Consider the following 14,583-nt stretch of genomic DNA (forward strand, 5'->3'; position numbering starts at 1 on the left):
TTCACCACCACATACACCACCTTGCATAGTACCTACCGGAAACTGACAATGACTTAGGCAACCTGCTCAGCAGGATGCATCAACAAGTTCACAAGAGGGAACCCACCCACAAGCCCTACTCCCCAATTTCTAGTGCTTGCGGTTCCCGCAAATTCACCTTTTTTACATTCGAGAAAATGCAAAATTCACCTCTATTTTCCCACATCCACAGTCCTTGGGCAATGCTGTGTGGGTGAACTGGTGAGGGATATTTGCCAGGGCTGTTCCTTCTCTCCCATTTCTCCCTTATCTGGTAAGGACGCTACCAGAAACCTCTCACCTTTTTTCTGATGTGTCTCTCGCACAACCCAGAAACCCATGACTTTAACCCACCTTGAGATGTCGGTTTCAGGCCGGACCTTGTTACGGAGGAACAGGGCAAGATCAAACACTCCAACTCAATCTAGTAATTGTGCACCTGGGGTTTTATAACTTGGTTATCCAAGCCGTGCCTCCTTCTCACGCACAGGAGTGTACAGACATCCACGAAGAAGATTGTAGACCTACTTCTAGTGCATACTATGCAGTGAATTGGAAAATATTTATCCACTTCTTGGACCCCCTTAAATCAGCTGTCCAAGACATTGTCTGTTATCTGCTTCACCTCCCCAACTCGGGGTTAGCATATACTTCGTGCGCCTACACCTTGCGGCTATTGCTGCACACATGCAGAACAGAGGACTTTCCTCTCTGTTCCAAAATCTAGTGATTGATGGAAGGCCTTTAAAGGATTAATCCGGACAGTTTCACCTGCCCCACTCTGGAACCTCCATATAATGCAGACAAGGCCCCATTTGAGCCAGTGCGTTTCTGGCTTCTGCAATTCCTTTCCAGAAAAATAGCTTTCCTCATAGCTCTCATACTGAGTGAGCTACTGGCTCTTAGCTTGCAAGACTATTTATTCAAAGTTCATGAGGATAGGTTTGTGCATAGAACAGACCCCAAATTTCTGCTTATGGCAGTCTCTGTTGTCTTTAGACTGAACCCCACATTTTGGAATAAGGTGGTCTCTCCTTTCCACTTCATATAATTGAACTACAATGTTTTTCTCTCACTCCGATTCAGTAGAAGAGAGAGGGGTCTTCTTACTGTAGATGTTAAAAGGCCTCTAATGTACTACTTGATGGAACAAAATCATTTTTGTAAAGCTCAACATCTTTGGCACTTTTGCTAAACCTCGTAAATGGCATGCAGGATGAAAAGCTGGCATTGCTAGATGGATCGTTAAATGTATCCAAAAATGGTACCTGTAAGCCATATGAATTCTGATGACCCACCCTCCACCCCCACCCCATGCCACACACTGCTTGGAAGACAACCATGGCTTTCTTAGAGAATATTCCCATAGCTGACATCTGTAAAGTAGCTGTATGGTCTACCCCACACACCTGCAATAAACATTACTGTGTGGATATTCTTGCCCGACAACAGTCTAGAGTTGGCAAAACAGTCTTGAGGACTTTGATTCAGAGATATGCACTATCCACTGACTAGGTGCTACATTGTAGTATAGCAGAGCCATGTGCAGCTGCCGAAAGTTCTGCTCAGAAGCCTGTGGCCGGTGCTATTGGATGTTCATGCACCCTTTACCAAGGCTGCATAGTTTGAATCCACCTCATGTATCTTCAATCAACTACCAGGCACTCCCTGCCCCTTTATCTTACTCATGCAAGTTCTTGCTTTCCTCCTTTGTGACGTTTTTCCGTCTTTCTCTTCCTCCTCCTTTCCCCTTTGTGTGGATTTTCCCTCTCTTGCTCTCAGTAAATGTCTCACGTGGACAAATGAGTGCTAGTCCTTGGTACCCATGTGCATTGCCCACTAAGGGAGGAGTCACAGATTACTTTATAACTAAAAAACCCTTGCAGTGTGTATACCCAACGCTAGATGGCAGAAGTGTGCAAAGCCTGTGAATCTACAGACAAGACTCGTCTCAGTCCTTCCTGCCCTAGCAACTTATTTTCTCTTTCATCTCATACCTGTATGACAATTGCGTGCACACTTTTAACGACACATATACAGCTATAAAACAATATAGGCTCTGGGCAAAGCAAGGATGCGAACAAATATATGGTAAGGGCAGTTAGACTTTACCTTAACTTGGGGTCGTTTGTGCTCACAATTTTAGCCAATTCTCTCGGTCCAGTGCTGGGCTGGGTTCCACCCACGTCCCCTTGGAGAAACGCCCCCCTTACCTCTAGTTCCTGGGGTTGTGCGGAGTCCGGTCCAGAGCCCTCCTGTGTTTTGCTTGCAGAGGTATTTTTCTGCTACCAATGCACCATGTTCTAAAGGTAAACAAAACGTTGGGAAGTTAGCCAGTTTAACACTTGTTTATCGCAAATATAGCAAGCAACACAGCAAACAAAAGAATTGCTATTTCAACCGAAGAAAGACCCCAATAGAAAAGGGTCAGTGGAACCTAATTCTAAAATACATAGAATTGTATACACTATGTATATATTTTCTCTCAATAAAATTCTAACGAACCTAATCACGGGACTGAAGTTGTTACCTCGACGTACTGATGCTTACAGCACAAGTAACATTTTCCTTATCAACCAAGAGTATCCTCTCTAGGTTCATAAGTTACCCCTCTAACTCGCCACCTGGCTTTCCCATATATCAGGTGGCGAGGTTCCTGGTATTACTGGAAAACTAAAATGGCCTCCTTGAAACTCAGCATTTCTCGGGTTTCCATGTAGCACTGCTGATTTATTGAAAGAGACCGTCAAATTTCTCATTGTGGAGAGCACGGAGTTTAAGATTTTTTTTATCCTGTGAGGTTTTCAGGTTCTTCGTGGCAGCTGGGAACTAATTTATATCTTATACATTTAGAGAAAATGCTGTTGCTGGAGACCAATTATTCTTGGTTTTTACGGTCTCTTCTGGCAATCACTGTAAGCTCATCTCAACCTGAGAGTGAGTGAGATAAGGGCATGGGAGTCTGTAGAAAGTCACCTCCTGTCGTAATTGATCACATATCATTGGAAGGGCATCTGATCTCTGAGGTGAAGGGTCTTGGATCAGTAGAGCATGACCTCTGAGGTAATGGGGACAGTCCCAAGGAAAGCTCCTTCGGGGTGCTACATAGTGACCGTGTACTGCAGCTCACTGCACCAGCATGTGCATGAACTATGTTGGAGAGACACCCTTGAGAGCAGGAAGTGGACACTGTTTTGTAAAGAGACAGAATAAGGAGAAGATATTTGGGGTGTATCCTTACAGCTAGAGCAGTCAACCTCGAAGCTAGGGAACCAGGGGTGAGTGTCGGCAATGACGCTCAACATCCTGGGATTCTGGGCAAATCACTTAATCTCTCTGTGCCTATCAAAACATGAATGTAACGAAACTGGTGCTCATGTAAAGCGCTCTGATACCCTATTACTCTGGTCTAGTTTGCGCTACATAAAACAAAAATATTTAAAAAAAAGAGAGCACTGAAGATTAATACCTGTAATTATGGGGTCTGAGCCTTATCAAAATCCTCTTTCATTATAAAGTATAATGCCCTAAATCTAGCCTTTTTGATCACTGACCTGCCTCATTGATTGGTGTTTTTCATACATCTATGATCCCTAGTTTCCCGTCTCCCCACGCCTAATGTACTCGTATCTGCCTGGTTTCCCTTCTCACTGATGTGCCTTCTCCTTGACTAGTCTCATCCTCCACATATCTGATTGCATCTTTGAGGCGACCACTGTATTCTGTACTTGGTATTATTTTCCATGCTCCTTTTTATCTCACGGGTGTCCTTTCCACTTGACCAGCATGTGAAGGCATTGCCTTCCTCCACTTCCACAGCTCCTTCCCTTTGTTGTTGTTGCCGCCCTCCTCCCCATCACCTCCTGTCTGAGATGCTCTCTTCTGTTGCAGGATCTGACCGCAGTTGGGGTGACAAAGCCAGGACATCGCAAGAAGATCTCAACAGAGATCAGTCGCATCAGCGTTGCTGAGTGGCTTCCAAACTACACCCCGGTGAGTAACCTACCACGTGGAATGAAAAGATTCTCTGTGCAATTCCTTTGGCTCCAGATGTTGTTTCCATTTGATGTAATAACTTTAGAATTCATGTCATATGATGTATTCCACCATGGATATTTTCAAACAGGAAATAGTTTTATTAGTCTTCAATTACATTTGTCTTTTTGCATTTTTTGCTGAATGCTCGTCTTCATACACAGGGGAACACCCATTGGCAAACCTTGTTATCATCCATGTTGCTATTTTTGGTTTAATTGTATTTTAAATGCTGTTTACCCTGTTCATGTCTACCCAGATGTCTATGCTATCTCCCTGACGCACCACGTTTTGCTCAGTCTGTTTTATAATTCAGAATATTGTTTGCTGGTGTCTGCCCAGCACCCTTTGCCCTCTTTTTCAGTGCCTTTTGGGTATGCCATGTCCAGCTGCCTCCCTCCTCTCATCTGCAGCTTAGCTCCTTCTCCACTCGCTTGTGTTTAGAAAGAAAAGGAGGCTTGACTGTACGGGCAGTGAGGAGCCTGCTCAGGCTTCCAGCATGCACGAGTTTAATTCAATTGTTATTTGTCAAATGCATAATTTATGTTTGATATTGTTTTGATTTGCAGATCTATTTCCCCTTTGAGTGGCACTCTCGCTACAAGAGAGAGCTTGTGCGGTCTCTTCAAGTTGGATCTCTCAATTAAAACGCAAACCCCAAAGTTCTGGTTCTCCTGCTGACCTTCATGTTGAGCTTTTATCTGATTTTGTTAGCCATTGCTGGGTCTTGTAACATTTGGTGGGCTGTTTTGCTCACTTTCTCAAACAATACAAATGTAAATGGCCACTCCCTTGAATTTTAGCTTTTGGCAATGCAGCTTTAGAACCCTGTTCTGAATTAGAACAGTTTTTATGCAGTCTGCAGTGATTCCCAGCTCTCACTTGACCGGGCCAGCAGTCTAACCCGTTCCTCGCCATAAGTGGGATTTCTGCTATGTAGTCTTCCTGAGAGGAGCATTAATTCAGAACAAAGGCACTGGGACACCAAAAAAGACCAAATAGAGGTGATGCCCTAAAGCAGTCCATGAACTTGAATCCTTAAATCTGCCCACAGGGCTAGGATAGCAGAGAATTAAAAAAATCCAAGTCTCCTTGATTCCTTCACTCCACTGGATGGTTCTTACCCAAGTAGTGTAAAACCACAAGGAACTCAGTGACTTAGTGTTGCTGTGTTCTGGCCGTTAGGTGTAGGTGGAAAGGTGAGTTGGGTGCTGATGGACCCGTGCATTCTGTCATTAAAGTTGCTACTGTGCTGGTTTAGGGCAGTCTCAGTGCACATGACTGCATCTTAGCCCATCAAACATTGGGAGCTTCAAGCAAAGTAAAAATATTGTTTTGGTAGGATGACTCAAAATAAAATTGTTGCTAAGGTCAGAGTTATTCATAACCCCATATTGCATGCAGCGCCTCCCTTTCACAATATGATTATAATAAGTTATTTTAACATCGTACTTCATACCATCGAGACCTCGGAAGATGGAAGACGTAGTCAGCTTTCTTGAAATTAAACTTGGGACCTGCAGATCTTGGCCTGTGCCTGTAATGTGTGCTCCGTTCATTAAGGCATCCACTTATGACCACAAATGCAGACAATTCATGAGTTAGCAACTGCTCAAATTGTGCTGGACTGTGCAAATTACATGAGAAAATATTACGTTGGACTTTCCATGATAAATGGAACCATTATGACTGAAGATATACTGCTTAATTACTCTGATAAGCCTTTAGAAAGCTTAAATAGGCCCTGCAAATAGCACACATTACCTTTCCTTCCTAGCATCGGCCGCATGGACACCAGATGCAGTGCCTGGCTTTAAGTGCAAGTGATTTGCACTCTGAGATGGCGAAAATGTGTGGTTACTGCGTGCCAGCGGCACAATTTTCACAGATTAATTAGTAGAGCCTATGTCACACAAGTCGCCCTGCCCCCAAAGGCTCTGCCATATATGACTTGCAGAGAAACTGGAGCCCACGTTGCTTCCAACACCAAGGGAATCCACCAAAATTAGCAGTCTGTTCCCTTGAACAAGACCCTGGAAATCTCACTTCTCTAACATGCTGGCTCCCTTGTTTTGTTCTGGATCTAATTTCTTCTTTTTGGCCTCCCCAGTCCTCCTTGCTTAGTTATGCATTTCTCATTCCCTAACTTATACCTCCTTCTTTTGTATATAGCTTACCCTTATTCTATGTTCTTGTATTACTCTTTCTCCTTCCTCCTATTTCTAATATTATCCTTCGGTCTCTCCTGGTACAGCTCTCACTCTATCCTCACTTCAGGTTTATCTTTCTGTAACATCTTAACCTCTTACCTCATCCATCCTTTAACTCTACTATTTAATTCAACTCTCTTCTCCCATCATTCTATGTTTTTATTCACTTGTTCTGTCATTCTTGGTTCTGCTGTCTTATCCCTTCACCTTTTTATCTCCATTTCTCCTGATGTTTGTTCCTGTTCTTCTTCCTCCCATTGCCTCCATCTACTTATCTTCCAGCATATGTCATGCATATGTTCACAAATACCTCTCGCCTTGAGGCACTAACCTTCATATCTGCGGCTAGACTGTGTCTCTACCAGATACATCGTTACCGAAGGTAAGTAACTCGTCCTTTTAGTCAAAACCTCAGTTTGTGAACTTCATAAACATTTATCTAGCACAATTCATGTAAATAAATAGATAAAACTAAATGAATTATAGAAGACCGTAACACCTGACACGCCGTAGCCCAAAACAAATGTCACAATGCAGTACTTAAGCACATATGTATATTATGGGCTTGGGGCAGTTGCACTGTGCCATTCCTGGCTGTATGAAATGTTTAAAATAATGTGCAAGTAAATTAATAGTCCTTGGTTCATTGCACTACTTAATTTTAATAGATGAGGGTAATGTGCCACACAACATAAAGTACTATTTGTGTCTGAGCTGAGGCACTCTGTGAATAGGTAGTTGGATTTAACATAGCCTTTCATTTGCTGGCTCCGCTCTCCAGCGGATGTGCCAGGCCTGACTCTGCCAGCTGAGGCAGGGTGTCGTGGGAATTTGAGTACACATTCGGTCGTAGGAGTAAGTTGTGACAGCGTGCAGTGGGCACCGGGATGTGCTCCACGGATAGTACCACTCAAAGGGTGATGAAGGACAGACTGCACGTGTACAGCTCAGTCACACCTGCATATTCAGAATGTGCTGGTCCTGAAGGGGATGCACACATTCCAAGGAAATCTGACTGCTCCCTTCTGATTCTCAGCTTTTCACACAGCCCCAGTCTGCATCATTCACCTCTGCCTCTCTTTCAGAGACACGTTGTTTATGTTTCAAAAGAGATAGGAAAGACCCCAATCCTGCCTAACTAGTTCACACAAGTCTGAGTCACTACCCAGAAAAAAAAGGGAATCTTGCATCAGAATATTGTATTTAAGTGCGTAACATTTAACAACTGTACTGAGGCCTGTGATTTGGGGGTGGGAAGGCATGTATAAATATAGACTGACAGGGCCCCAGTGGGCTCCCCTGTGGCTCTGGCCTTGTTGGTGGAACCGCTCTTCAGTCTATGCACGGTTTGTTATTTATAGCCACCTGTGCTGCAAATGGAAAATGTTACCTGTACCAGTCGGTTTCTCTTGAAGTGCTATAGATGCATATGCCTGTCACCCACCTTCTAAATATGAGCAAGCCATGGTATGTGTTGACTTAACTTTACACGCATCCCTACCCCTATGAATACACTGTACACAGACTGCACAGTACGATATGAGCAAGTCCATTACTATATGGCAGGAGTGTGCACAACATGTGAAGCCAAAGCACTACAAGCTGCAAACCGATTGTCACTGGTAAGTAACGCTTTCCTTTCTCTTTTAGGCCAAAAGACCTATGTTCATAGTTATCTTATTCCAGACATCTATACCCCAGTTCTATCCTCCTGTTGTTAATTGTCCTCATCCTATCATACGTTTATTCGTATGTTCTGGTGCCGGTCTTTGATGCAGAACTAACTCATATCCAAAGAGGCTTTTTTCGTAAACTGGAGGGGGGGCTGTTCTTATGTTTCTGGATATGGAATCAGTCTCACACGGTATAAAATGTAGCCCATTTTTATTGGCCGTCTATGCGAAAATGAAGCTCTGCTCACCAGTGTGTGACGTACAGTACTCACAGCAACTCACTTCTGACACTTTGTTTTAATTAGGTGGATCTCATGGAGTGGCTGCGCGTCTTGGGCCTGCCTCAGTACCACAAGAAGCTGCTGGAGAATGGCTACGACTCCATAGGCATCGTCACTGACTTGACCTGGGAGGACCTGCAGGAGATCGGCATCAATAAGCTTGGTAGGTGAAGTGCAGTGGGAATGGTTACAGGAGAGGCAGGGAGCCTGGGCCATGGTAAAGATTGAGTGACAACAGGGAGACTGAGAAAGGAACAGCAACTGGATTGATTGGAAATAGGAATAGACACAAAGATAGGGGTGGTGTCGGGTTAAGAAGCCATGGAGAGCTGAAGGTTGAAAAGCGGGGAAAAATGAGAGAGGTAAACAAATGTAATCAAGAAATTAAATCTGTAGGAAGGCTTGACCTAAATTGAAAGAGGGAGGCAGAAGAAATGATAGAGAAAAACAGATAAATGCAGAAGAGTCTGAGAAAAGGGATGGAGAACTAGATGGTGGGGAATACATACACGGATGGACAAGGGGATGGTGGTGGAATAAGATTCAAGAACGGGGGTGGAGACATAAAATAGGGTGATGAAGATAGAGGCAGAAACGTTGGGAGAGAGGTACAAGGAGATACATTGGAAATGATGACGGGGACAAGAGGACCTATGTTGAAAAACAGAAAATGGCTTTATGGTTACTCTTAGTACCTGCTCCTCATACTTTAAAGCTGGTCCGGAATTGCCTGCAATGCAGGCAGAAATGGAAGAAGGTTATCAAAAAAAATGTCACTGAAATCCTTAAATGGACTACAGCACAAGCAACATATCCTTGCATCTACATCCTGGGGGTACATCACCAACCATCCCAGCCAATCCCTATATTCTGCTTTCCATCATATAGGGTTGGGGTCGGAATATGCTGGGCTGCTTGGTTGAGTGTTATAAAGACAGAGAAAGGACTAGAAGTAGGAGAATGCCAATTAAAGTCACTTTTCCCTCCTCTATTGTCCAGCGCTCAAAACGTTTTGGAAACCTAATGTTCGAGGCATATGAGCTGCAGATCTCACACTGAGCCTTAGATCCACCTGATGTTGGGCTCGGATGATTGCATGTTATTGTCGTCTTGGAAGAAGTCTTTGTAGTCACAAGATAGGTGACTCCTCCGTTGGATGATAGTGCGCATGGGCATCGACTCCATCCTTAGATTGTTCTTTTCCGCCATTGGGTTCGGATGCAACTTTTCTACTCCGGTTCGAAACCTACTTTCTAAGTAGTTCACCAAGTCAAAAAAGTTACTTAAATTCTTCTACTCGAATTCATCAGCTCGATTCCCGTCGTCGACTCGGGCCGTTGGGCCTATCCACGCCGTGAGGCCTACAGCTCATGGAAAGGACGCCGTTCAAGAAATGCCCCAGTGTGGAGAAAACTTTCCGCACATTGACCATCACAAGGTCTGTAACCTGTCCTTATCACCTGAACACGACGAGTCCAGCTGTCCAGCCTGCGCTTCCTTTCGATCCAAGAAAACCATTTGAGATCGAAGGGCCTGTCGACACATCATGCAGAGATCAGCTCTGGAACCAGAGGACAACTTCAAAGAGGGTCCAGATGTTCCTGAAGAAGATTCCAATGATCTCCAAATCGTATCTGGGGCAGATGACTTCGATGACTCCATACCTTCGGGTCAACGCGTGAGTACTTCTGCACCTGCCCCAACTCCAACACCAAAATCGAAGGCAAAGGTCAACACTCTGCCTCCAGGGCCCAGTCAAGACTGAAAAACTACTTCAGAAGCCCGGCCTAATAGCCCGGCTCCGAAGAAAATACAAAAGCCTTCCGGTAGCTCGGGACCAAGCAAACCGCATGAAGTCCCGGTTCCGAAAACAGCTCCGAAACCTTTGTTTTCGAGAGACAGACCGGCTCTGAACACTGTAAAGCCGGTTTTCGGCGCTTCCAAGCCCACAAAACCAGCTTCGGCTTGAAAACCAAGGTCTACGGAGCCAAAACCGACGCCAAAAGACTCTGTTACAACCCTTAAGGTGAAGGACAAAGAAAAAAGACAACCATGCACGGAACCGAAAAAATCGGCACCGAAAGCAGTTCCTGAAGAAGACGAGCTTTTTCACCCTGATCCTACACAGAAAAAGCTATATACTGACCCAAAAACAGGACATGTCTCTACTGACAGGAAGAGGAAGTTAGATACAGCACCTCCACCTCAGTGCCTTTAAAAAAGGACTGTGCAACATCACCTATACGCCCTTCTTCTCCTATACCTCCCACTATTCCACCTCCTCTTCGTTCACCTCCTCAAAATTCTCATACTCATTTTTCACCACAACATACACCTCCTCATAACACTGATGATGAGGATATTATGGGGGAGGAGATATCCCAAATGACCCTTTTATATACCCAACAGATCCGTCTGACTGGGAGTATCCAATCCCACCAGATGTCGCAACAGACGTAACGGACATTCCTAATCCATACACATAACCATCACCTCCAGAAGATAATATTGGGTTTGGACACTTAATCAATAGAGCTGCCATCCATCCTGTGGTCACAATGCACTCAGATGAAGCAGAGGAAGATTTCCTACTAGACACTTTTGAGCAATCCCAAAAGTCAGTTCAGATATTACCTATGATCAAAGGGTTATTAAGCATGCACCAGAAGTGTTTAAAGATCCTGTACGTGCTAGGATCATAAACCCCAGGATAGAAAAGAAATGTAGGCCTGCTCCTGGAGATCCTGCCTACATTAAGGGACAACTGCCTTTAGATTCCCTTGTCGTTGCAAATGCACGGAAAAGAGCAAACTCAAAAATATCAGGTAAAGCGCCACCTTCCGATAAAGAGTCAAAGATGATAGACGCTTCAGGTAAAAGAATAGCTGCCCAAGCAAGTAACACATGGCGCATAGCTAATAAACAAGCCCTTCTCGCAAGATACAACAGGGCTCATTATGATCAGCTAGAAACACTCTTACAGCATCTAGCTGTCCAATATAAGGCACAGGCTAATGACATTATCCAAGAAGGAAAGTTAATTTCTAATGCTTCTATCAAGTGTGCACTTGACGCAGCAGACACTGCTTCTAGAGCAATAAACACTAGTGTCCTCCTTAGAAGCCATGCATGGCTTCGCATCTCAGGATTTAAACAAGAGGTGCAAACCACCATATTAAATCAGCCATTTAACCAACAGAAGCTTTTTGGCCCAGCTGTAGACACAGCACTTGAAAAAATGAAAAAGGACACTGATACTGCCAAATCAATGGGAGTTTTGCAGTCACTACACACAAGAGGCTCCTTTCGTCGCTCCTTCTATAGAGGAGGCTCCAAACAAGTTGGAACAGGCAATACAGTTTCTTTTAAAAGCAATACACAAACATCCTCCAATAAGGGATATTTTAGAGGAGGCTACAGTGGCAATAACAACAAGGGTAGAGGTTGAGGCAATAACAACAATCGAACCTCTCCCACCACAAAACAGTGACTTCCTTCCGCTCCCCCAACAGCATTCCACTCCTGTAGGGGGGAGACTAACACAGTTCCTACCTGTCTGGAATTCCATCACCACAGACAAGTGAGTAAGACAGATTATCCAGTATGGCTACTGCCTAGAACTTAGCTACCCCTCCACATATACCACCCAGACAGCGTCCAATGTCTACAGAACATCTTAAGCTGCTCAAACAAGAGGTTCTATCATTGCTTCAAAAGGATGCAATAGAAATAGTCCCATTACAACATCAAGGAACAGGGGTCTACTCACTCTACTTCCTAATACCCAAGAAGGACGTGACACTAAGACCAATTCTAGACCTCAGTCCCCTCAATCAGTACATACACTCAGATCATTTTCATATGATCACTTTACAACAAGTGCTCCCATTGCTGCAACAAGGCGATTTCCTTACTACACTAGATCTCAAGGACGCCTACTTCCACATTCCCATACATCCTTCTCACAGGCAGTATCTAAGGTTTGTACAACACTATCAGTTCAAAGTCCTTCCATTTGGGGTCACAGCGGCACCAAGAGTGTTTACAAAGTGCCTAGCAGTAGTAGCAGCACATCTCAGGAGGCAACACATGTCTTCCCATACCTCGACGAATGGCTCATAAAAGCCAAGTCATTCAACCAGTGTGTCCAACACAAGTCTCAGACAATTCAAACATTGCACAACTTGGGGTTTACAATCAACTGTCCCAAGTCGCATCTCCAGCCCTCTCATGTACATCAATACCTAGTGGCTACAATAGACACGTCTACAGCTCTAGCCTATCCCAGTCCAGCCAGGATACAGAGCATTCAAGCCTTAATCACAAGGTTTCAAGACCAACACTCTCTACCAGCCAGAGTGTTCATGCAACTAATAGGCATGATGGCATCTTGCATTTTTATTTTACCATATGCAAGACTGCAAATGCGCCCATTGCAGGAATGTCTAGTATATCAGTGGAACCAAGCTCAAGGACAACTTACAGACCTGGTGTTGGTGGACAGCCGCACACATCGCTCTCTGCAGTGGTGGAACACCAAGAACTTGTCCAGAGGGCGGCAGTTCCTAGACCCGGTTCCACAGATAATACTTACAACAGACGCATCCTTGACAGGATGGGAAGCCCACCTCCTACATCATACAACTCAGGGAAGATGGACCACTCAACAAAAAGTGCTCCAAATCAATCACCCGGAGCTGCTAGAAATATTCCTAGCACTAAAGTCCTTTCAGGTACATGTACTGAACAAAGCTATCTTGATCCGAACGGACAACATGACAGCCATGTACTATATTCAAAAACAAGGAGGCACACATTCTCTGCAACTCTCCCAGCTAGCACAGACCATTTAGAGATGGGCCATTCCACAAAACATATATCTGCTAGCAGAACACCTTCCAGGGGTTCACAATCAGATTGCAGATCTGTTAAGTCGGCAGACACAACAGATTTATGAATGGGAACTACATCCGCAAGTTCTTCTACCATTCTTTCACAAGTGGGGTCACCCAGACATAGATCTGTTCGCCACACTAGAAAATGCAAAATGCCCAAACTTCGCCGCCAGGTTTCCACACCCGCTGTCCAAGGGCAATGCGATATGGATGATGTGGTCAGGCAGATTTGTGTACGCTAATCCGCCACTCCCACTAATACCACTAGTAGTGCGTAAGCTAAGACAACAGTCTCTCAAAATGATCTTAGTAGCTTCCACATGGGCAGGCCAACCGTGGCTCACCACGCTGCTAGAACTCTCTCTAGTTCCACACCAAATACTGTGTCTGACACCATCCATACTAACGCAGAACCATGGAGACATCAGACATCCAGATCCAAGTCAACTGAATCTGGCGATCTAGCTCCTGAAGTCTTAGAGTTTGGTTACCTTAACCTGCCACCAGACTGTATGAATATCATTAAAGAAGCCAGAAGACCGACTACTAGAGCTTGTTATGCAGCACAATGGAAAAGATTTGCCATTTACTGCACCAATAATGAAATTGATCCCCTGGATGCTTCTATCCAGAATATCATCTGCTACCTTCTACACTTACAAAGATGTAACCTAGCATACTCATCTATACGACTACACCTTGCAGCCATTGCTGCGTACCTACAAAATAGACATCTGTCATTATTTAGAGTACCTGCAATTAAAGCATTTATGGAAGGATTAAAAGAATCATTCCTCCTAGCTTACCACCCTCACCAGTGTGGAACCTAAACATTGTTCTTACAAGGCTCATGGGACCCCCTCTTGAACCTTTACACAAATGTGAACTGCAATTCCTCACATGGAGATTCAAGCTTTCACTATAGAAGATCCATTTTTACAATTACACCGTAACAAAGTGGTCCTAAGAACAAATCCCAAATTCCTTCCTAAAATAATTACTCCATTTCATCTAAACCAATCAGTAGTGTTGCCAGTGTTCTTTCAAAACCCTTACTCAGTAGCAGAAAGAGCTCTACACACCCTAGACGTTAAGAGCCGTTCTCTATTACATTGACAGGACTAAATCATTTCGCAAAACAAAACAATTGTTTGTAGCTTTCTCGCCACCACATAAAGGCAACTCCATCTCTAAAGCTAGGATTGCAAGGTGGATTGTAAAATGCATACAAATATGCTATCAAAAAGCAAAACGTACATTAACAATTCCTCCTAGAGGGAACTCCACACGCAAACTTGGAGGCTCTATGGCTTTCTTAAGGAAAATTCCCCTAGAAGACATCTGCAAGGCAACAACATGGTCTATAACACATACCTTCACTAAACACTATTGTGTTGATGTGCAAGCCAAGAAGCAAGCTGCAGTTGTCCAAGCTGTCCTCGAAGCTAGTTTTCAAACTACTGCAACAGAT

General features: G+C 44.2%; 1 protein-coding gene across 2 annotated transcripts in view; it reads left to right on the top strand.

The window, feature by feature from the left end:
* Window positions 1-14,583, top strand: part of CASKIN2 (CASK interacting protein 2) — a 263,177-nt gene that overhangs the window by 216,923 nt on the left and 31,671 nt on the right. For both annotated transcript variants that reach the window (XM_086930758.1, XM_086930759.1), the window contains 2 exons: window positions 3,910-4,011; window positions 8,242-8,380. In XM_086930758.1, coding sequence (XP_086786884.1) covers window positions 3,910-4,011; window positions 8,242-8,380 — 241 coding nt within the window. The remainder of the gene's footprint in view (window positions 1-3,909; window positions 4,012-8,241; window positions 8,381-14,583) is intronic.

Source organism: Lissotriton vulgaris, chromosome 7 (assembly GCF_964263255.1).
Source record: "Lissotriton vulgaris chromosome 7, aLisVul1.2, whole genome shotgun sequence".
Taxonomy (NCBI): domain Eukaryota; kingdom Metazoa; phylum Chordata; class Amphibia; order Caudata; family Salamandridae; genus Lissotriton; species Lissotriton vulgaris.